At 51.4% G+C, this 22,090-nt stretch overlaps 5 protein-coding genes across 5 annotated transcripts; 3 read left to right on the top strand and 2 right to left on the bottom strand.

Moving 5' to 3' along the window:
• Positions 1–2,212: 2,212 nt before the first annotated feature.
• On the bottom strand, positions 2,213–8,699 carry NCS54_01231300 (Protein SSH4; the record flags this gene model as incomplete). Its single annotated transcript, XM_053157552.1, has 11 exons — positions 2,213–2,373; positions 2,431–2,675; positions 2,737–2,854; positions 2,915–4,996; positions 5,070–5,106; positions 5,162–5,934; positions 6,008–6,493; positions 6,583–7,219; positions 7,283–8,028; positions 8,089–8,531; positions 8,593–8,699. The coding sequence occupies 11 exons, from the start codon at positions 8,697–8,699 to the stop codon at positions 2,213–2,215; spliced, it is 5,835 nt and encodes a 1,944-aa protein (XP_053013527.1).
• Positions 8,700–11,214: 2,515 nt separating this feature from the next.
• Positions 11,215–12,871, top strand: NCS54_01231200 (MFS domain-containing protein; the record flags this gene model as incomplete). Its single annotated transcript, XM_053157551.1, has 4 exons — positions 11,215–11,705; positions 11,758–11,942; positions 12,003–12,387; positions 12,442–12,871. The coding sequence occupies 4 exons, from the start codon at positions 11,215–11,217 to the stop codon at positions 12,869–12,871; spliced, it is 1,491 nt and encodes a 496-aa protein (XP_053013526.1).
• A 763-nt stretch (positions 12,872–13,634) lies between these two features.
• NCS54_01231100 (Hypothetical protein) lies at positions 13,635–14,947 on the top strand (the record flags this gene model as incomplete). Its single annotated transcript, XM_053157550.1, has 3 exons — positions 13,635–14,023; positions 14,083–14,557; positions 14,609–14,947. The coding sequence occupies 3 exons, from the start codon at positions 13,635–13,637 to the stop codon at positions 14,945–14,947; spliced, it is 1,203 nt and encodes a 400-aa protein (XP_053013525.1).
• Positions 14,948–17,931: 2,984 nt separating this feature from the next.
• Positions 17,932–20,204, top strand: NCS54_01231000 (ENTH domain-containing protein; the record flags this gene model as incomplete). The annotated part of the gene is made up of 5 exons (XM_053157549.1): positions 17,932–17,979; positions 18,119–18,356; positions 18,425–18,615; positions 18,706–18,817; positions 18,886–20,204. The coding sequence occupies 5 exons, from the start codon at positions 17,932–17,934 to the stop codon at positions 20,202–20,204; spliced, it is 1,908 nt and encodes a 635-aa protein (XP_053013524.1).
• A 641-nt stretch (positions 20,205–20,845) lies between these two features.
• Positions 20,846–21,955, bottom strand: NCS54_01230900 (RNA polymerase II transcription factor B subunit 3; the record flags this gene model as incomplete). The annotated part of the gene is made up of 1 exon (XM_053157548.1): positions 20,846–21,955. One exon carries the CDS (start codon positions 21,953–21,955, stop codon positions 20,846–20,848), a length of 1,110 nt encoding a protein of 369 aa, XP_053013523.1.
• Positions 21,956–22,090: the final 135 nt, after the last annotated feature.

Genomic DNA, 22,090 nt, shown 5'->3' with positions numbered 1-22,090 from the left:
CGTGGAAGGCTTTTGACGCTGAGCTTACCATCGGCAAGTTCAAGGAACTAGGAAAGCATGGCTGTCTATTTGGGGAGTCAGTTTTTTCCGACCTAATACGCTACGAATCGCCATCTAATTACCCCCCTGTCCTATATTCCTTTATCCCCTAGGAATTCGACAAAACCCGCTATCAGGCTGTCATGTTTGGAGTTCCAGAGTCTCCAGATGACGTTGATGAAAACGAGGTCGATAAAGATTACGATCATCAGGACGGTGAAGACAAGACCCAATCAAGTGGCATAAGGTGTACCTAAAAGTGAGACACGATTTGATGACAACTTCAGGTACTTGTCTCATGGATGTCGGTGACAGTGATGTCTAAGACTGATCAGGTGTGTCTAGACAACGCTGCTTCTAACATCATTCCCTGTCGTCCGATAAATCTTGATCCTGCGTCAAAGAGCTCGTTTGATCTAGCAAGGGGGTGGCTTCAGACATGCTTGGCTGATCATGCGAATGTCCAAAGCCCAGTCTCAACTTCATGCCCAAGAGGGTTATCTCCATCAGCCAAAACCAGTCCGGGTTTTCCATACGCCTACTCGAAACGGAGGGTCTACGCGATCTTTATTGTGCCTTGAGTTACTGCTGGGGTGGTGATCAAAAGACCAAGGCAACAAAGGAAACCCTCCCATAGTTGAAGGCTAACATCGCCTTCGACAAGCTTCCAGCAACACTCCAGGATGCCATCACTACAACTCATGGACTGGGCCTTCGCTATTCATTTGTGGACTCGATCTGCATCCTTCAAGACGATGAAGAGGATATACACCTCCAAATAGCGCAGATGTCCGAAATATACAGCGAAGCAGCCGTCACTGTTCTTGCTTCTCAGGCCAAGGGAGTCAACTTTATCTTCCTGCACAAACGACAAAACTCATTTCCGAGCCTCCGATTAAGAGACAAGCGTTACAAGATGTCACTGAGATGCCCTAACGGCGAGTTAGGGTCGGTGGTAGTACTTTCAGGCTACTTGCATGGTACAAATAGCTCAGAACCCCTCGATTCTCGAGCTTGGGCTTTCCAGGAAAATATGCTGTCGGCACGTACTCTGGGCTATGAGGATGATCACACTACTTGGTGGTGCTCGACTATAAACAACCTAACTGATGGATGGCTGAGCACCCTGGAGTTTTTGCATATGCTTGGTTTTGCATCGGTCCCCGAAGTTCTACGTCCTCGCTCGGCGGTAAAAGCGACCGATGAGACTGAGCATCGTGATAAGCGTCAAGAGCTTTTTTGTCAGTGGCTGGAACCTGTCTGGGAAGGGGCTGAAGCCTGGATTCCAATGAGCTTCGATGCAGCGGAGCAAGAGTTCCAAGACAACGCTGATATGGATATCGCCATGTTGGAAGTGTGTAGGCATGAGTCTGGGCCTTGCTATGGGCTCATTCTACGTCCGGTTGGGCCCCAGAGGTTTTCAAGGCTGGGTGTCTTTAACTATTTGTATGGCCCAGAGTACCTTGATCTAGGTTCAAGTGCAGGATCTGATTCTGATGGATGGCTAGAGAGGGATGAAGAATGGGAACCATTATATCAGAGTTGGCTGCGGGGATTTGGAGGGTGCGACCTGACGACTCTTACACTTAGCTAGATTATTACTAAATTTCGACAACTTGAAGCCCACTTTACCTTGTCAACGGCACTAATCAGCTTAGAGTCGATGGTGTCGTTAGCAAGTACCCTCCTAGCAGATACCAAGTCTTTCCCTTCTCGTGACTGGTTCTTAAGGACTTGGGGGTGGCTGGGCCCCTGAGTGTCACTCTCAAGCGTTAGGGTTCCAATCAATCCAAGGTTGACTGACTGCAACGCCCAGTGTGCCTCTAAAGTAGGTGTGCTTCAAACCTCGCTCTTCTGGTCAGTCATTCTTTTCCTGGCGCTTCACCCTCACTTCCAACCCATTCGCCGCCTCTTTTACTCCCTTGAACCCCATTCCCTATAGGTAGTTACGGTGTTTTACAGCATTGGGCTTTGATGCTGTCATGTGTCTCTTTGCGTGTTCTTTGATCCTGCGAATGACGGATATGTCATTGAAAAAGAAGAAAAAACCCCATTCCCTCCAGCCCAGGCTGATCCTTGAGCAAGAAGAGGAGCACCGTGCTCTTCCACAGCTAACAAGTTAAAAATACACTCGAACGTTAAGTTGATGAAAAAACCAATACAAAATACCTACCTAAAAGTCAAAAGGCCCTTTATACACAAAGGGATGATTACCCAATCCCTCGAAGTTAACCCTGACGCAAAGCCCCCTGCCATCCCATCCATTTCTAAATCCAATGCAGGGATACATTTTACCATACTTAAACCTCTCCTCATGTCCCTCGAAAGCATTTCCTAACATGGAGTTAGCACGGTGGATGGATGTCTCTCATCTCTGTGGTCGCAACTTACCCATGTTCAACTTCTTGCCATTGCGCGTACAGAACCCTTGTCCTGTATTTACGTTCAAGCAGACACCCACAACATCACCGGACTTGAATTTGCCAGAATCTCCAAAGTCTGAGCTCAGAGTGGCCCCAGTACCTGATTCGATGAAGAGCTTCCCATCGTCGCCATGGTATCCCCATGACCCCTTGAACCAGCCTGGCATTTGATCATCGCTGTCATTCAAGCGGCAGAAGCCGATCCCAAAAATTCTGTATTGCGTCATAAGCGCTTGCGCTTGGAGGCTATGGCATAAAGTGAATCACAACTTACCGGCGCCCTGAATCTCGAAGGACCTCCACCTCAAAATAAAAGTATTTGTTAGATGGAGGGATGCTGTGATCGCTGCGCAGGCTTCTGACATTGCCCCGCTCCTCAATAACCTCGACATCTACGCAAAAGTAACTATTAGACTACTGGGCTTGAGAGTAAGGAAATTAGAGCAACTTGCCTTGTACTTTCAAGCAATGGTCATGACCCTCGGTGGTGCAGGAAGTGACTTTGACAATCGCTCTAGAAGAATTCCAGATCAGGGCTGTCGGCTCCTTATGCTTGTGTTCCATGGTGGTGTCCAAAGGCTGTAAGTTGCCGACAAGGCTTGTCAAAGTTCCATCAAGATCGAAGCGTTTGGCGTAGTCGACCAAAGACCAGTTGTCTTCGTCTAGCCCCCCTTGAGGTGCGTTCTGCTCCTTCAGAATCTGCACGAACTCGGCATCACCAAGCAAGATCGCTACATGATAAGGAGTCTTCAACTTCTTCCAACCACCTCGTTTTAGATCTACCACGAATTTGTTGATTGACTCTTGCGCGCCTGGAGCAGCTGTATGACCGAAAAGCCATAGAAAGTATTCAAAAATCAAAGACGTGTCCGCAAACGTCTCAAGTATATCCCCAATGATGCTTTGGAATACACCAGATGATGAAGAGGTAAACTCTTTAATGTAGCGGAGTCGTTCTTTGGGGGTGGTTCGATGATCCTGGAGTAGCATTCGGGCGGCATCTTTGCGTTTGCGCCCCACAGCTAGTCTCAGTGCTCGCGTTTCCCCTGTGCCACCTTCTTGATGAAGTTTGGTAGATGATTGCTCAAGCAGGAGAGCCAAGCATTTGGAATCTTCCAATCTGGCAGCGAAGTGTAGTGGGGTACGATTGATCCACCTTCCAGCCTTGTTCACGTCAACACGTTCACTGCCTTCGTGTTGTAGCAGCTTTGCGACAACGTCGCTATGCCCACCCACACAAGCCCATGAGATAGGTGGCAGACGGTCCTTCTCGTCTTCATTGTTGATGATGTTGGGCCATAGCTCAAGGATTCCCGGAACGATTTCAGAAAAACCACATCTGCATGCCGTGACGAGTAGTGATTCTTTGTTGTCGTCGAATGGTTCTGTTTGCACCTGGCGTGGATCTTCGAGTCCTAAAAGATATAGTGCGACATTGTCTTTTCGCTCAATGGCCGTGTGCAGTGCAGTCCTGCCACGCGAATCTGTTGCCAGCAAGTTGCATTTGTTCGTGATCAAAAAGTCGGCCATATCTCGGCTACGGACATAATGAATCGCAGCCTTCTTGTCATCATCAACCTCATTGACAGAGCTGTGATCGGACGCATCTAATAGTGCTCGGGCGACATCGATGTAGTTTTTCTGGACAGCGAACATGAGCGCTGTAGTGTTGCGAGAGTCCTTCACGGATGGCTTCGCTTGCAAGTCTTTGATGAGGGTGCTAACCACGCTGGGACAGCGGCTGAGAATCGCGTAATGCAAAGGCGTTCGTCCATCATTGTCCCGGGCCTCGACGTCGAACCCTTTCTCACATACCAATGTGCGAATGTTGTCGTCGCCTGCGACCTCGACTGCGAAGTGAAGGAAGGATTTTCCGTTGCTGTATCGACAGTGAGGCTCCATGGCAAATTTCAGAAACAGGTCGAAGCTTTCCTTGCTTATATTCTTGGAGAGCTCATTGCCAGGAGAATCATTGACCTCTGAATTGTTGCTGTGCTGCTCTTGGATGGTGCTTTCCAGGCCCTTCTCTTTCCACCCTTGCACGAAATAGTCGATAGGGCATTTGCCAGTATCATCGAGCTCATCAGAACGCGATCCCATTTCCAAGAGTTTGATAGTAATCTCTTCGTGCCCAAACTTGGAAGCGACGTGAAGTGCTTGGCGACTCCAAATGTCTTTCTTCGAGAGAAGGGCCTTTGCTTCAGCTGTGGACATTGATTCAAGGCAAGCGAGGCTCCCGCTTCTTGCAATCAAGTGAAGAAGCGTCATGCCATAGATGCCACTTGCTTGAATGGCCCTCTTGCGACCCTCTTTGCTCAGCTTGAGGAATGTGACCGAAAGGATGTCGTCCTTTCCTACCATGGCAGCGATTTGGATTGGGTTCCGTCCTAAATTGTCAAGCATGCTGAGCAACCGCTCAACTTCTTCCCTAGAAATCCAGTAAAAGGTTACATTGCCAAGCTCATCATCATTCCTAATACAGCCGTAGTGGTACGGAGTCCATCCAAAGATGTCGCGGGCTTTTGCGCCCTTTTCTAGTTCCATAATAGATTAGGTTAGCAGAATTAACTCTCGTTAGATGGACACAAGCGGAAAGCCATAACTGACCATCTCTTATGATTTTCAATGCGCTTAAATAGGCAGTCTGTTGGTTTGTGAGCCAAGACTGCTCGTCAGAGTAGTTGCTTCGTGCCACTCACGCGCTTCAACCTAGTTTGAACCATCGCAAGGTGGTGCTGCGTGAACCCCAGCACGTTCTTGGCAAAATCTTTATCTAGGCGACGAACCGGGCCTGCTGGATATTGAAGAACGTCGTAGAGTAATCTGTGGCGGTACTGGCGGCGGTAAACAGGCGCAAGCTTTTCCAAGATGGTGATGAACTTGGGCGAGAGAAGTTCTTGCGCAATGGTCTTGAGCTCACTGTCCAGATCCTGTGGAGGTTTCGTCTGTTCATCGTACGGCTCATAAGCGAAGGAAAGGAAGTCCATTGAGGCCACAACAATGGCAACGCTGAATTGGTCTTCCTCGCTTACCTTGTCTGTCTTGATCGTTTTAAGGAGCTTCTTGTGGCAGATGGCTGTTTCTACCCATCCCCGGCCGGAGCTAACACGGGGCATGAGCTTGAGAATTGCCTGATTCGGCAAAAGGTTCCTGGAACTCAGTGCTGGTATCATGCAAAGGAGGATGTCGGTAGTGCTTCCTAGGCCGTAGGATTCCATCTTCCGGACGACTTTGGTGAGTTGACGGTGGCGAAGCTTGATTCGGAGCCAGTCCTGGGCAAAACTGGAATCGTATGCGTTGAACTCCTTGGGGCCCTCCATCTCTACCTCTTGTTGGATTTCATCAATGCCAGGGTTGAGGCAGTTCCTCGGTAGGAGTTCGACCACAGTCCACATGAAACTGGTGAAAAGGTGCTGCGCCAAAATCGTGTGGAGGCAATCATTCGAGGTAATACCAAGCTCCCATGCGGGGCCTGTGCATGTTTAGATCGATTTAGTTTTGAAATGTGTAGGCGGGTTCAAGGCATGGGCTCATGGGGTGCTTACCATCGTGCGGCTTGTTGGCGTTGAAACCAATCACAAGATCAACATCACTGCTCCTTGCTCTGCTCCAAAGCCGCCCATTGCCCTCGACATCGCTGTCACCATCGCTACTGTTATTGTCATCTTCCACCACACTATCACTCTGCTCAGCGACAATGCTGTCGACCCACCAAGAGATATCCCGCTTGAGTACCTCATCATTCAAGTTATCCCCGATGATACGGCCAAAGGTGCGTCTTGAGTCGTCACCAACCTTGATACGCCTCCAATCAGGCGATGGGTCACCAGAATCCTGTGCCAGATCTGTGGCTGATCTGCCTTTTCCTAAACCCCGTCGAGCGTCCCTACGCTTTTGTGCATCCTTTGCATCTTTGGCCGTCTTGGCCTCGATGCTGGCCATCCAAAGAGAGAGTATCGCATCGATCTTGGCAACATCCACTTCCCACTTGCCATCTGAGTTCCTTCGTACCACTGGAATCTTCACCTTGTCTGGCCTTTCAGACATGGCAGTGGAGGTTAGTTCAGTGGCTTCAATCAGCCAGTTACGTGCGAGAGTGGCCCTTCGCTTCCATCCCCACCCTTAGAGCGCGGCGAAAAGCTGTTCATGAAAAGCTCAATGGACTGTGATAAGGATAGAGCGCTCTCTGTGGACTTGGATGTGAAGTGGCATAAGTCGCTTAGTCTCTCCCGCACACGGATGAGTTGTTGGCTCGATGATGTTTCGAAATCTAGGCCAGTTCTACTCTTTGGGGATGCAGTACCAGAACTTTGTCGTGCTGACTCAGAAGTGGCATTGGAGTTTTGTTCTTCTAGCTCGGATGTGGTCGCTTGACTGGTAGGCGCTGATTGAACAAAAAAGGCATTCCGTTGCTTTGGATCCGCAGTCCTGACTTTCCATCTGCAGAAGTCACTCGGTAACTTGTCTCCCCCATAGTTCTCCTCTCCCTTTTTATGCTGATGAGAAGTCCGAAGCTCTGGATAGAATACAAGCTGTGTCGCCAAAAAGTCGAGCTCGTATCCTTCAAGCGTAGGACAATGTGTCGGGACCTTGCCTAGGCGTCTTCGGATGCTAGCTCGAATGAGCGCCATGATGAAGATGGCGCCGAGCTGAGCAATAGAGCACGGGAATGCAAGTCCACGGAGACCCATGAACTGAGCTATAAACCCAAGGCCTGCCGCAAGAGCAGCGCCAACAGTGAGCCACTGCCAAAACCCCTGAGAGTGTGTTAGACACATCGTTCTATCAATTGCAAAGTGATAACACGAGAGGAGACATACTTCATTTTTCCCATCCCGACTTGAGTGTGAGCCTCCAGAGGCCGAATCGTCGCTGAGATGATGCTTCTCCATGTCGTCATCCCGCCTCGACGTAATGAACCGACGCTTCGGGCCAGCCAGTATGATGTAACCTTTGAAAGATTGGTCATTCACTGTCTGGTATCGTTGGATCCATACTAGTCGAGGTGCAATGTCCTCCGGCTTCGCTTCCTCTCCATCCGGCTTCGCTCCCGCACTGTTCACTGCCTCCCAGGAGTGTTCGATAGTACTGTGTTCGACGATGAATGAACAAAGTCCCGTACCAATCGAGAGCAAAAGAGAACCAGCAGCATAACAAGGAAAACCGTAAACTTTGGTCTCGAAGAGGCTGGAGGATCCAGTGTTCAGGCGATAGGTTATCGTAGCCGCAATGACAATCAGGCCGGTTTGGAGAAGGACAGCGGCGATGGCCGCCAGAATGAGCTCGTGCCGCTTTTTCAGCGTATTTTGATCGAAGTGATCAGATGAAAGATTTAGCTGAAGATTCGGTGGACCACTGAGGGCCGGCTCTGCTTGGGGAGGGAGAGGGGGGTGGCCGGGTTCGTGGGAGACAGTCTCTATATGCTCTTCATCTTCTGCTCTTGCCGGGGGCGCGGAATTAAATAGCTTCTTTATCGTGTCAAAGGGACGCGACCAGAGATCGCGGGAAAATGTCAAAGCCGACTCAGAGCATTCTTGGATCATGGACACACTGTGACCAGAGTAGGCTTCATGGGCATAGCTATTAGCAAACAAGACCAAGAGAGTACTGTACGGCTTTGACATACGTTTGCACACCATCAGTTTAGATTCCCCTGGCTCTCTTGAAGTCGCAGTCCGCAGAGAATGGATGCCGCACGACTTGTCGTCGGGCTCTTCACCAGCCTCATCGGATTCCTTGTACTTCTTCTCGAGCGCGTCATATTCATTCGGGAAAATGAGAAATTGCTCAATTTTGGGCTTACCCATGGCCCGGACGATTGAATTGCCGTTGAACAGCTCGCAGACCTCGCCGGATGTAGAGGACATCAGCTCGATTTCCGCAAGAGCTCGATTCTCTCTCGCACGCCCAACAAAGGCCTTGGCAACCTGCATGCCCTGGACCCGAATGGCGGCCGTAATGGCGGTAATGATGCCCAAGGGCACCATCGCAAAGATGAGGTGATCAACCCATGTCAGGCTCTCGCTCATGAACTGTTTTGCAAAGGCGTCTCCAAAAAGCGCAAGGATTCTGGTGATTGTGTTGGTCAGCCAAGTGCCCCGCCGAATTGATGGTACCTAGACAGACTTACGGTGCAACGTCTGTGAGGAGATTGAAGGCGAATTCGGCATCATCTGCGGCGGCAACGGTAGTCGCCAGGACTGCCAACAGCAGGAGGCGAACGCCCGTGGTCGTCATAATACGGTGGACCATCAGCACTTGAAGTGAGGACGAATAAGGGATTGGTGATGTTGGGTGAAAGTAGGGCGGGAAGGGGAGGGAAGGGTCCTTACAAGCTTTTGTTCTCGAGGCATGTCTTCCAGCGATCAGGCTGCCACGTCTCATCTGCAAGCCTTTGCACTTTGCTTTGCCCATGATGCGCCGAGACCTTTAAGGGAAGCTGGTAGGCTCAAGGTGTAGAGCGATGCCAATAGGAATCCTGGTTTTGAGGCAGGAAATGGAGTTGCCGAGGTAATGGCGTCCAGTATTAAGCAGCCCCCAGCCCCCCAAGACAAGAATCTGCCAGTAAAAGTGATTGATGGGAAAAGGTAAGCGCGAGCCTGCTTTTTAGCTGGCCGGAGTCCTTCTGATTTGAGGGCATGATTAATGTCGGCGCCTTTCGTAGGTCGTGATTGGCCCAGCCGCGAGGGAAAACCGACATTCCTACACAGCCTGCAGGAAACCGGTCGGGCATCAAGCGGGCCAGTCCCGAGTTACTCTATCTCCGGGGACGAAACTGAATATTTTTAAATAATATGTACTCGTGACATGTATGCCTAACTAGATATTACATAACCAAGTTCAGTCGAGGACTATTGTGTGCGAGTCGCTTGTTGTGGAGGATGCGGCTAGCTAGAAGTACCGAGGCTCCGGACCGGTTGGATAAGGGAACAGAAGGAGGGTGGAATCTATATGAAGAATCAGGAGTATTACATTTCATTACCTACCTTCTAGAAGCTCTATAGCCGAAGACATCAAGCATCTGGCGCAAGGAACCCTAGTCCACGCAAAACCTTTAACAGAGGCCACAGCCAAAGGAATATAAGCGAGGCCACGCCGACGAACCCAGAACAGCCGTGGTCGGTTACTCAAGGCCCCGAGACAGCACGTCGTATCACGGGTGTGACCAATTTTATGACAAATCTTGCAGCTCCTTCAGACAAGATAAGACCAGTCAACAACGATCTAAGCAGGTTGGAGGCACTCCCGTCCGAACTGGCTGACGGCGTTGATAACGATCTCAAAAGATCGTTGAACGCATACGTAGAAGCTTACCTTGCAAACAATCATCTGTACAGAGCAAGTCGCCGCAGGAAAAGTTCAAGACCGTCTTCACAGAAAAGGACATCAGCCCGCCCCCCCAAAGGACTTTTATGGAGGCAAGGGCCGAAACTACCTCGCCCATAATCCCCTGTGCAAGCGGTTGAACAAAATGGCTGCGGTTAGTGTACTCCGACGACGAGTCTCGAAGGTAGTCGACGACATCAAGCATATCCAAGGTTCATGTGCCTACTGAGAAGGAGGGCGATCTACTCAAAGGCGCAAAGGGTGGTGTAAAGTGGGTGTATCTCTACCATGAGATTATTCGGGCTGATTTCATCAAACATATTTCTCAATCCTGTTCCTATTCTGTTGCCAGTGGTTGTATACAAGGGCTGAACGTGCCGACATGTCAACGCCATTTGGGACTGAGTCACTAAACATGTTGCTCTGGGAGAGTCGAGAGATACTTTAGGGCCAGGGACTGAGAAACAGAGAACAGAGCCTCTGGTTTACAAAGGCAGCTCTTGTTCTATGCCAGGTATTGTCGTATTGGCTGCAAGAGGCCGGGCACGGGCCGAAGTGCGCGGGGAAAGACAACCTAGACGGGCAGGTCAAGCAGCTACTTGCGGGGTCTCCACGCCTAGAACTGGTCTCTGGGGGCCCCATCAAGGACCAAGCAGGAGGCAGGGGAATCAAGGAGGCAGATAAGGTAACGTGAAACAGGGATGATCTCCTTGTCAGAGAGATCATCTGCGAAGATCTACCCCCACATCTTCTTCCCGCTCGGCTATGACCCAGATTCTCGGTCCGGCCGCGGTCCGGCTGCTGGTCCGCCACAACTGAGGGGAGGCGGAGCTTGGCCAAGCCAAGAAACAACATGGAACATGGCGGGCGAGGAAGGCTAATGTACTCTAAATAAGTTTAATTTGACCCTAGTGCATAATTCTCCCCGTGGGGAGTTCATGATGATCAAGATTTTGATCTTGGATCAAGTGTGCTTGCTCAGTATAACATAGGTACCAGTGCAATAGAGTCTCTCCAGAGCATGTCTAATAGACTTGTAGCTTCCATGGACTCGCCGCCAAGTGACTTGTACTCAGCCCCTCAGAGCCAAGCAATCATGTCGCAATGGATTGACGCCTTGGCGCCGACTCGTGTAGACCCAGGCTAGCTCCCCCTCCCCGCCTGTGTTTACCCCAGAAACCATCAGCCCATGTCAAGTCGATCAGTAGATCCGAGGATAGATGTCGATCCGAGGCTATGGGGCGGCCCTTGGATATACTTTGACCGTCTCATGGTATCATGTCATGGACCAAGACATCTTGGCCGGGCCTGGCTATAAATACGTATGCCCTGACGGCAATCCTCGCATATCCATCACTCCTCAGGGCCATTGTCTCGATATCTTCTACATCCACTTCTATTTTAACCCCTTGACTCGCACTTCGCCATGAAAGACAAATCGCCAGACAGCGCCGCAGCAAGCGTCCAGATTGCCGAACGCCCCGACAATGTGAACCTTTCCGACAAGGCCGGCTCAGTTGAGAATGCGGGCTGGAGCGAAGCAGACACAAAGAAGTTGATCCGCAAGATTGACTGGGTCATCATCCCTTTTGTGGCTCTGCTCTATCTCCTGTCCTTCCTCGACCGCACCAACATTGGCAACGCTCGACTCGACACGCTCGAGGCCGACCTTGGCATGTCGGGCCTCATGTACAATAATGCCCTGGCCGTCTTCTTCCCTTTCTACGTTGTGGCCGAGATCCCATCCAACATGGCCATGAAGAGGTTCAGGCCATGGATCTGGATCCCCTCGATGATGGTGGCGTGGGGTATTTGCTGCACCCTGATGGGAATTGTTCAGAGCTACCCAGGTCTGCTCGTTGCACGAAGCTTCCTCGGCCTGACTGAAGGTGGCTTGTTTCCTGGAATTGCCTACTAGTTGGTGCCTCGGACAGCCATGATTGTGACGTTGTTGGCTTACTTTGTACAGCATCACAATGTGGTATCGACGCCACGAATGCGGCTTCCGCATGGCAATCTTTTTCTCTGCAGCCACAGCTGCAGGTGCGTTCGGCGGTCTGCTAGCTCGCGGCATCATGGAGATGCGTGGTGTCGCAGGGCTCTCTGGCTGGCAGTGGATCTTCATCCTAGAGGGACTTCTCACAGTTGTGGTTGGTACGTTAACATACCCTCCAAGCACCACCATGCCATCTCTAACCATATTGCTCTTACCAGCCCTGGCGTCTTTCAAGTTCATGGCCGACTACCCCGAACGAGCAAAGTTCATAACCGAGGAAGAGCGAAAGCACATCCAGGAACGCCTGAGGCTTGACCGATCGTCACTAGCGGATGAGTTTGACACAAAGTATGTCTGGGACGCTCTCCGTGACTGGAAGATCTGGATCCACATGTTCATGGCCACTGGAACCTTTACTGGAGTCTACTCTTACTCTTTGTTCTTGCCGACAATCGTTCGGGATCTTGGATATTCCAACACGACAGCTCAGCTTATGAGCACTCCTCCATACATCGTGGCATGCGCTGTCTGTGTTGGAGCTGGTTGGTGGGCCGACAAGGTGCAGCAACGAGGCATCTTCATGATTGTCTTTATTGCTATGGCGTAAGTTCCTGAAGCCATGTTGTCTAATGTGGTGATGTGCTAATAATCTTTCAGCGGAGTCGGGCTTATTCTACTCATGGCGGTCCAACACGCCGGAGTCCGATACTTTGGCTGCTTTCTTCTCGCCTCGGGTCTTTTCCCCAGCGTGCCCCAGGGAATTGCCTGGAACAGCAACAACATCGGCGGTGCCCTCAAGCGAGGCGTGGGAATCGCCATGAACGTGAGCTGTGGTAACCTCGGAGGTGTTGTTGCAGCATACCTGTTCCTGAAGAAGGATGCTCCGAGATACTTCCCCGGTTTCGGTACGCTCCTGGGCTGCCAGACCATGGCGTTCATCCTGGCTGTGGGCATGACGATCCATTTGCGCCGTGAGAATGCTCGGCGAGATGCATCGTACAAGCCACCGAGCGAGTATACTGAGGAGGAGAAGACTGCTGAGCGGGAGAGGGGCGATGATGCAAGCTTTTTCCGGTATACGATTTAATCGTTGGGCGCTTTGGATTGGGAGCATAGGATAGGATACCACATATCATGAGTGAACACGCATGGTCCGGTCATTTCATCACATCCGCGGCTCCGATTGATGCATCGTGATAGAAGTGTCTAATGTCTTTCACCAGCCATCAGCCAATTGGAGACTCGGGTCCGCGCAGTTCAAGCCGGCCGAATGGGAGTCGGCCAGTCAGAGGGATGTCATGTTACCCCTAAACCGGCTTCTATCCAGTCTTTCACACAGATATCTTCGAAAGAGACAATAAAGGAGGCCCTAATGAACCGCAGGCCTAGAAAACCAGGCAAGTCTGAGACGCAAGATGGCAGTTCATATAGCCAGAGTTTCTCTAATAAACCCAAACGTAATTACCTTCCTTATCCGTCCAGCACGTCTCCATTACAGCTTCCGAGCATACCGGGTTACTATGCTTAACTTGCAGGGTTGTTCAGGCTAATCAAGCTGACCAATCTTGACTGTTCATCACCAAATTTCACAACGGAAAAATAAACATCGGAAAACGTGAAACCGGAAATGCAGTTAAACTTTTCTTATAGGTGGCCTTTGCTCAGGACTTGACTTGATGGGGCAATCATCTCCCGGTGCTAGTTGGGGTGTATTCGCAATGGGCCGGGGTAGCCATGCAAAGCCTATTTTGAAACGTTGACACATTTAAGAACCGTTCCCCACAAGATGCTGATTGATATCGTCTCTCATCACTCATACCTTCTTGTATTCTTCATCTGGGTGATTGAAAATGCGTTGTGGGACTCTTGAGTTGTTCTTGACTTCGGCCCTTTGGGCTACTTCTTCTGGAGCCGTGACGCTCTTTGTGGCAGACTCGGGTGGTAACCTGACCACATTGGCTCTCACTGGCTCTGAGGAAAGTTATGATCTAGCTGTCACTTCGAGGACGACTGACTGTCAGGCCAATCCTTCGTGGCTGACACTCGATCACCCAAACCGAGTGCTCTACTGCCTTGACCGCGGTGCGAGCACTTCCGTTTCGGGATCCCTCAACTCGTTCTCCATCGGAGAGGGCGGAGTCTTGAGCCGTATTGGGCGGGTTACTGCCCCTTTGAGTGGCGTGGCTGGCGAGATCGTCACGACTGGTAGCGGAGCGAGAGGTTACGTGAGTGCTTCATAGTAAGTGACCAGACGGAACCTTTGATCAATTGTGTCAATAGAAGCTCATATGTTGGCAGCAACCGAAGTGCGGCAGCTGTATATGCCCTTGGTGAGAACGGTGCCCTCCCAGGAACCGAGCCTCTCCAGCAAATCTTCCCAAACATCAGCAAGACGGGCCCAATTCCCTCCCGCCAGGACAGGAGTTACCTCCACCACGTCATCATCGACCCCAAGCAAAAGTACATTGTCATCCCCGACCTCGGCGGTGACCTATGCCGCGTCTACACCTACGACAACGACAACGTCGCGCCTATCAAGCAGGTGGGCGTTCTCAAGGCCGATGCCGGTAGTGGCCCTCGCCATGGTGTTTTCAGGGTCATGAAGAATGGGGAAACTTTTTTCTTCTTCAACGGCGAGCTTAGCCAGAAGGTTTACTCTTACCGTGTCAAGTACAAGAAGGCTGGTCTGCAATTCACCAAGGTCTTTGAGATCCCCGCGATTGATGCCAGCCTCCCTTCAAACACGGCTCCTACCAGCGAGATCGCAATGAGTGTAAGTGCCACTACCTTCTGTTTCGAGCATTGAAGCTAACCTCGATTTCAGCCGGATCAACGATTCCTGGTTGTTTCGAACCGTGAAAAGTCATTCGCCAGCTCCCCTATCAAAGGATCTGGTCCTGATGACACCTTGTCTACTTTCCGCATCAAAGAAAGCGGCAAGCTAGAGCGCGTGCAGCTGGCCCCGGCCGGCGGTTGGCAGCCCCGTCAATTCTCGTTCAACAAGGTCGGAGACAAGATTGCGGTTGGTCTCCAGACTAACAGAACTGTGGTCATCTGGAAGCGGGACCTCAAGTCCGGTAAAATCATCTCGGAAGAGGAGGGTGGCAAGCTGGGACAGGTGCAACTTACCGGGTCTGTGGTGGCTACGATCTGGGATGAGTAGATAGTTTACCCAGGAACATCTTAGGTAACCTCTCGTCAACATGTCTATACTTGGTTACCTTAATTACCGTTTGATACTCCGTGATGTCTTCTCTATGATTGGCGAGCTTAACGCTCGGCTGACCAGAGTAGGTGAGACGGACTCTCTCAACAGCAGGTTCTTTTGCAAGAATGTAATCCTAGATTACATCTTTACCAGTAACGGCTGAAGGGGCAGTCAGTTTGTCAAGGACTCAAGGTTCATTGCCTGATGAGTGCTAGAAAACTAGTCAGTTTGCTATCCATGTAGACATCTAGCTAACCAAGTATGCCTAGGTTCGCACCTCGGGAGCAGGTTGCAGAAAGGGGCCTGATTCTCGCGAATAAAGACCCCGTGCCTGAAAGATCAAATCCGGGATGGGTGAAGCTATTCTTGTGTAAACTGCAAAGCCTGTGAGAAACTATGAAAACCAAAACCAACATCGTAACCAACGCGTGAACACCAAACTAGCACAAACCATAGCTACAAGTGTGAGAGACAAGTTTCGATTTCAATAATGAAAAACAGGGTTCAATATATGAGGCTTAGAATTGCTTTCTGGCGGATCTGAAATCCAATGATCAAATTCAAGGTGATTTTTTGTCTCAACTTGATCATTTCTACCCTCAATAAAATCTACTTATGCTCCAATACACGTATTAGGTCAAAACAGGAAATAGCGTGGCTACCACTTACCTAAGTATCAGTTATGGTTAATGATATAAACTTTCCAGTCATGTCCATTGCTTCCAGTGTCATCAGGCACACAATGCCGCCGCGTGTTTGACTTCGCCTTGGCAACAAGCGAGCGCGGTATCTGAGTTATCAGCAGTCTAACTATCATTACTGGGGTACTATAGTTCTTGTATAAGGAGAATGGCCCGCCCCTGGGACTTTAAAAGACTATCGATTAAATTCCTGCCTGCAGTTAACAGTCAGGACTCTGATTCCAGTCAGAGAGTGATACTTGTGCATTGATTTCTGCTCCTATTTAAGCTAATTTCTTGAACCTCCATCACATGCATATCCACGACACAGTCACTTTCACAAGGTAGGTACTTGGGAGGCTACATGTGCTTGGAATCAGAGCAGTTTCATTCCTGGCTTACATGGACGAAGCACAGTTCGCGTTGACAGGAATTCGCTCTACTGTGCCTAACAGTAGTCACTGGACTGACCCAAGGTGCCTGTTTTGAGTTGGAGTGTGCTACCTCCATTCCATGCTCGTGACACAGTAAGCCGCCCATTCTGAAGCGGGTATCTTCTCACCGCAGCATCTGATCAGGCTTCGACTGATTGGCTTGCGCAGTGGGCGCAGACGCAGCTTGGCTAAAGAACACGCAATCACAGCGTTGCTAAGCCACCCACATATCTGTACATATCCTGTAATCATATTGTAATTGTCTATCTGCGACGGAACAAGTCCACGGCCACATGACAGCTTCCATGTGTGAATTTGCCGTCATTCCCACCTTTGCGCGTCAAGGTGTAGGGTGAGAATGAGGTGAAGACAAGAAAATCAGCCGAGGATCAGCCACGGCGAGGAACCCCACAATTCCCACCCGCCAGCAGAGCTTTAAATTTTGCGCGGGTCGCGCTCCTTTTCTTCTTCTTTTTCTTTTCTCCTCATGACCCTTCCATTCAAATAAACGTGAGTCCCTCCAATCGCGCAAAGAGCGCACGACACCGCCGAAAGCTTCTCTTGCTAACAATCTATCAGATGATGAGAACCGCGTGCCTAATATGATGCAGATGCCGTCTCTCCGGACCTCGAAACCCTCCTTCCTTCGGGTCGGCTTAAGCGGTTCCGGGGCGAGGAGAGGTCGGTATCATGAAATGGGCGTTCGACACACCGACCTTGTTAAGCATCGGACGCGATGAAAAACAGCTCTGACTTATGACGAATGGAAAGGGATTCTTTGATCTTGTTGGCTTTGTGCGGCTTGGGGAGACCCAGCAGCAGAATTTGAAGCTTCGAGTACAGGTAAGTCTGGTGGGAATGGTTGTTTGCAGATAGCTTGGGAGAATTGAACTGTTTCACATTGTTTTCCATCCATGTCAAGTTTGCCGTGTCAGTTTGCCGTTTGCGTGATTACCATGAATGCCCCAAGCCGAAATGAAGAGAGACATGCTGTGCCACTTGCAGACAATCAGCACCGACATGTCACACAGTCGAGTAAACAAACAGCGGGACTCCTATTCTCTGCATCCGAGATGCAAAAGCTAGAGAGATTTACTCCCCCTGGTTCTTGTCATTGTCAATCTCTAGGCGGCGTCAATCTCCATTATCCTTCGGGCACCATCATCTCCATTTCCATCTTCAGTGGAGCTCACTTGATGGTCCCTGAGAGAAAGCTCTGAGAGGTGGTGACGACATCTTGCCCGAGACCCCGTAGCGTCCCCTGGACTCATTACAGTGGCAGCGCCGGATTCAACCACCAGTCCGGCGGAGGGGAGTTATAGAGGTACCTCCATAGTCCCATGGACTACGCGAAAGCGGAAGTACCCTCTTATCTCCTCTTCTCTTCCAAATCTCCACCTCCCAGACAACCACCACCGCCCAACCTCCAACCTGACAACGCACACCCCCCTCCCCTGGTCCTGCCACGCCCCAAATTCGTCCACGTCCCCCGGCGCGGATGCGGATCCTTGGGCACTCTCTCTCTTTCCTTTCGTGTTCCTCTATCTCTGCGCTGGCGATTTGAAAGCCCTCAACTCCAGCTCGACGTGACGGCTACCGCCTGCGACGACCACCTTCCACCAAGACACCATCTCGAGTCGATCCTCCATCTCTTCCTCCTCCGCCTCAACCTCCGACCGCCGGCCCGTCTGCTTCCTCATCCCGCCCCGGTCTCCCAGTCCAACTTCAGTGCTCCGATCTATCCCCTCTATCATTCGGCGCCCACGAATCCCGAAGCTATCTTCTCTCGTCACACAGCTCGACCGAGGTCCTAGTAGCTAGCACAATGTCTAGCTCTTTCGAAAAGTCCGTCAAGGGCGCAACCAAGATTAAGGTGCGTTGTCTGAATGACTGCTTGCATGCAGCGGCCAGCACGGAATTCGGCATATCTAGCTCTCAACCCTCGCGCCTCGCGCCTCTCGTCTTGTTCTGCGACCTGTACTTGGTATGCTGACGCAAGCTCCTCTCCTTAGAATGCCCCTCCAAAGACAAAGTATATCGAGCACATCCTCGTCGCTACCCATTCCGGCGAAGCTGGCGTCGGCGAAGTCTTTCGCGCCCTCACATACCGCCTCCGCGATTCCACATGGACCGTCGTCTTCAAGAGTCTGATTACTGTGCATCTCATGATCCGGGAGGGTTCACCAGACGTCACACTCGCCTTTCTCTCAACGCACCGCAACGTGTTGGCAACAAGCAGCTTCACAGATGGTATGTGGTACTATCTACGACAAGGGTCGAGCGGACATCTCCGAACGTGATGATTAACGAATTTGTAGCCCAAACCCAAGGACGCAACATTCGACACTATGCCTATTATTTGTCCGAGCGAGCGCGCGCATATCGAGATACCAAGACGGATTGGGTCCGCGCCCCCGAGTCAAGACTGGAGAAGCTTTCAGTCGAAAAAGGCCTATTACGAGAGACGGAGGTGGTGCAACACCAGCTCGAGGCCTTGTTGAAGTGCGATGTACGTGGACACAGAGAACATGGCAGCATCGCTCATCCATTGCGCTGCTTCCAACATCTTCGGACATTGAAGCGCTAACACTCCCCCCAGGTCATGGAAAATGAGCCCGAAAATGAAATCACTATAACCGTCTTCCGATTGCTTGTCTTGGACTTGTTGGCGCTGTTCCAGGTTCTTAATCAAGGGTTGATTAGCATCCTCGGTTGGTTCCCCTCCCCCTCCCCCTCATGTCTCAGTCCGCCTCCTTTACTGACCGAGACCCGTCTCTAGGCCACTTTTTCGAAATGTCAAAGGTCGATGCCGAGCGTGCCATGGCGATTTACCGCAAGTTCACCAAGCAGACAGACTACGTGGTCCAGTACCTTAGCGTTGCCCGACAGTACGAGCACCACACACGAGTCGAGGTTCCAAAACTCAAGCATGCCCCTGTGAACTTGGGACGCCAGCTTGAGGAATACCTGAATGATCCAGACTTTGAGGTCCACCGGAGGCAGTACCTCGCTGAGCAGGATGTCAAGAAGCACGGGGGTGGGAGCTCGAGCTCTAAGGGGGCGGGTCTCAGTAAGAAGAAGAGCCTCGATTTCCCCGAGCCATCCTCCAACAACCCCTTCCCCAAGGTCATCAAGGCTTCTTCAACTGGTGGCAAGCCTTCCGAGTCGAAACCTCAAGCCAACAAGGGCCCTGATCCTGATTTGATCGACTTCTTCGACTCTATCGAGCAGAACCAGACGCCGCTGGGTGTGACCACCAACCAAGCACAGCCCTTCCAACAGCAACCGACAGGCATGCAGTTCCAGCAGAATGGCTTTGGTGCTCAACCTACAGGCTTCGCAGCCAACAACAGCCCCTTCCAGCAGCCCCAGCCCACGGGCGCGATTGTGCAGCAACCTCAAATCCTGCAACCCAGCTTTACCGGCGCCGGCTTCGGAGGGTTCACTTCACAACCTGGATTCCAGCCGAGCTCTCTTGCACCAATTCCCCAGGACTCTGTGGCTAACTTCCCTACTGCTGCTGCTCCAGCCGTTCAACAGCCAGTGCAAAACGGAGGACTCCAGCCTGTGCAGAATGGAGGACTTCAACCAATGGTAACAGGGCAACAGAGCACCAATCCCTTCAGGCAGTCAATGCTCCTGGCCCAACAAACAGGTGTTCAGGCGAACCAGATGCCTTCTTCCGCCTCAACACCTGCACTGAACCGGCAATCAACAAACCCGTTCGCTCGATCACCAGGACAGAACACGTCGCCATTTGCCCAAGCCTCCAATTCACCTTTCCAACAACCTACTCAACAACAGCCTCAACAACAAGCTGCTGCTTTACAGCCAACTCCAACTGGTACGAATCCCTTTGCTCGACACTCGATGCTGCCAGCGCAAACCCAAGAACAGCAGCGACCTCAAACGGCGGGTGCAGCTCTGGTCGCTCAGCCCACTGGAAGCACAAACCCGTTCCGTCACGGCGCCTTTGTAAACCACGCCACAGGCACGGGATGGCAACACAATCAAGCACCGATCGGAGGTGGCCTCGATCAGCTCGAAACAGTGCCCGTGTTCCCCCGACCTGCCCAGCAGACCCCCTGGCAGCAATAAAGGGGCATAATTCTCCACCACTCTCACATCTACACGACACTATACTCAATACTATGAGTCTTTTTCTCTCTCATATCCACAGCCCGCGTTTCTCGGCGCTCTCTTTGTCTTTTTTGGCTGTACAATCCTCCCTTTCCATATAGTAAGCGAGGCGTTTTTCGGGAGGGGATGAAGAAAGATGGGAAAAGGGGATCCCCGCAAGGTGAAAGGATGGTTTTTTGATACGCAAGGGGGTGTTTGACTCTCCAGTAGCAAATTATATTTAACCTGCCTTGGCGAGAATCTACTCCCTTTTGCGGAACCTTGGCGATCCTCTGATTCCCTTTTTGTTGGTATTTTTATTCTCCTTGGTATAGTATAGTAGCAGTCATAAAAATATCATTGGTGTTATTATATTAACTCCCTTGTCTCCTCCTTTTATATATCCTGGTCTCGATCGAAATTCTGCTTTATACCCATTGTGTCCATGGTATCGTGTCGTGTTTTTGTGCCCCTCGTGAAACCCCTAGTCTCTATAGCGAGTGTCGTCTCGTACCTTGCTCCATTTGTTTCCCCTAGACGCCTTTGAACCGTAAACGCCGTAGCTATGCTTCCAAGTGCAATGTTCCCACCCAAAAAAAAAGACACTGAGCCGTCCTCCTCTAGAATGGATCGTCGACGTCCATCTTGCCTCCAGTATCCCCTGTGACGGCCGCTTCCCTTGCTCCAGCTGTAGCAACACTCCTGTCTGGCTTCTCCTCACCAACAAACACGCCCAAGCCAGAGAATGCCTCGAAGAGTGCTCGGGAGAGGTACTCGTCAGGACTGTATCCTCCAGCCTTGAACTCGGTCTTTGTCCTTGTAATCTCGACCCACTCGTTGGAGTACGCCGCCAACTTCTCGGGCGCGAGGTCGACGCGCTGCGTCGTGAGTTGTACGCCGCCGTAGGGATCGTATGGCTTGTCGTCGACGACATGATGTGCTGGGCCCTTCTTGTCGCGCAGACCGCGGATCGAGAGTCCTCCTGCACCGCCAGCTGCACTCAAAGCACCATCGCGCTTGGTTTGGCCTCGCTTCTTGAGCAGGATCTTGTTCATTGCCTCGTTTGCGCGACCGTCCTCGGCGCTCTGGAGGGAATCGAGCATCTCTTCGCGGAAGCGCTTCGCGTTGGCTTTCTCTTCCATCTCGGCCTTGTGCTCCTCCATACGACGCTGTCGCGCTTCCTCTGCTTCAGCTGCCAAGCGGCGCTGACGGGCTTCATCTGATTCTCGGGCGAGACGTCGGTTGCGCTCAATGTCGGCCTTGTGCTTCGCTTCCCACTCCGACAGCTGAGCTTCTGCCTTGCGCTTCGCCTCCTCATTGCCGCTGACGATATCGCTCGTCAAGCACTCGACCATTTCAAGGTACTCATTATAATCCTCCAGCGTCTCAAAGTCCTCCTCAACCTTGTTGAAAACAGCCGCGACACGTCTTCGAATGTCGACCTCGCGCTCAACGCCCAGATCCGCAAAGAAAGCCGTCTTGAAACCCCTGAGGCGCAGCGTCTTGTGGCAGCCAGCATAGGGACACTGGTTGGGTCCGTCCTTGAAGATGCGCTCGACGCACGTCTTGCACATGCGGTGGTAGCACTCGGGGTTGATGCGGAATTCCATGTCGCGGTTGAAGTACCGCGTCGTCTTGCACACGGGGCACGTCTCGTCTTGGTCAGGCGGAGGAGGAGCATTGCTGCTAAAGTCGGAGTGGCGCACCGAGACGGCGCCTGTTCGAGACATGGTTGCGGGTGTTGAGGGATCGAGATGCGAGGTTGAGGGCGAGGACAAGGCAGAAGAGGAAGCACGCTTTGTTTAGCAAGACGAGAGTGATTCACTGTTGGTTCTGCGCGGCTGAGGCTACAGGGATTTGAGCTG

The sequence above is a fragment of the Fusarium falciforme genome, chromosome 10 (assembly GCF_026873545.1).
Source record: "Fusarium falciforme chromosome 10, complete sequence".
NCBI classification, from domain to species: Eukaryota; Fungi; Ascomycota; class Sordariomycetes; order Hypocreales; family Nectriaceae; genus Fusarium; species Fusarium falciforme.
Note: the sequence above shows the minus strand (reverse complement) of the source record. Positions and strands in the feature narration are given on the sequence as shown.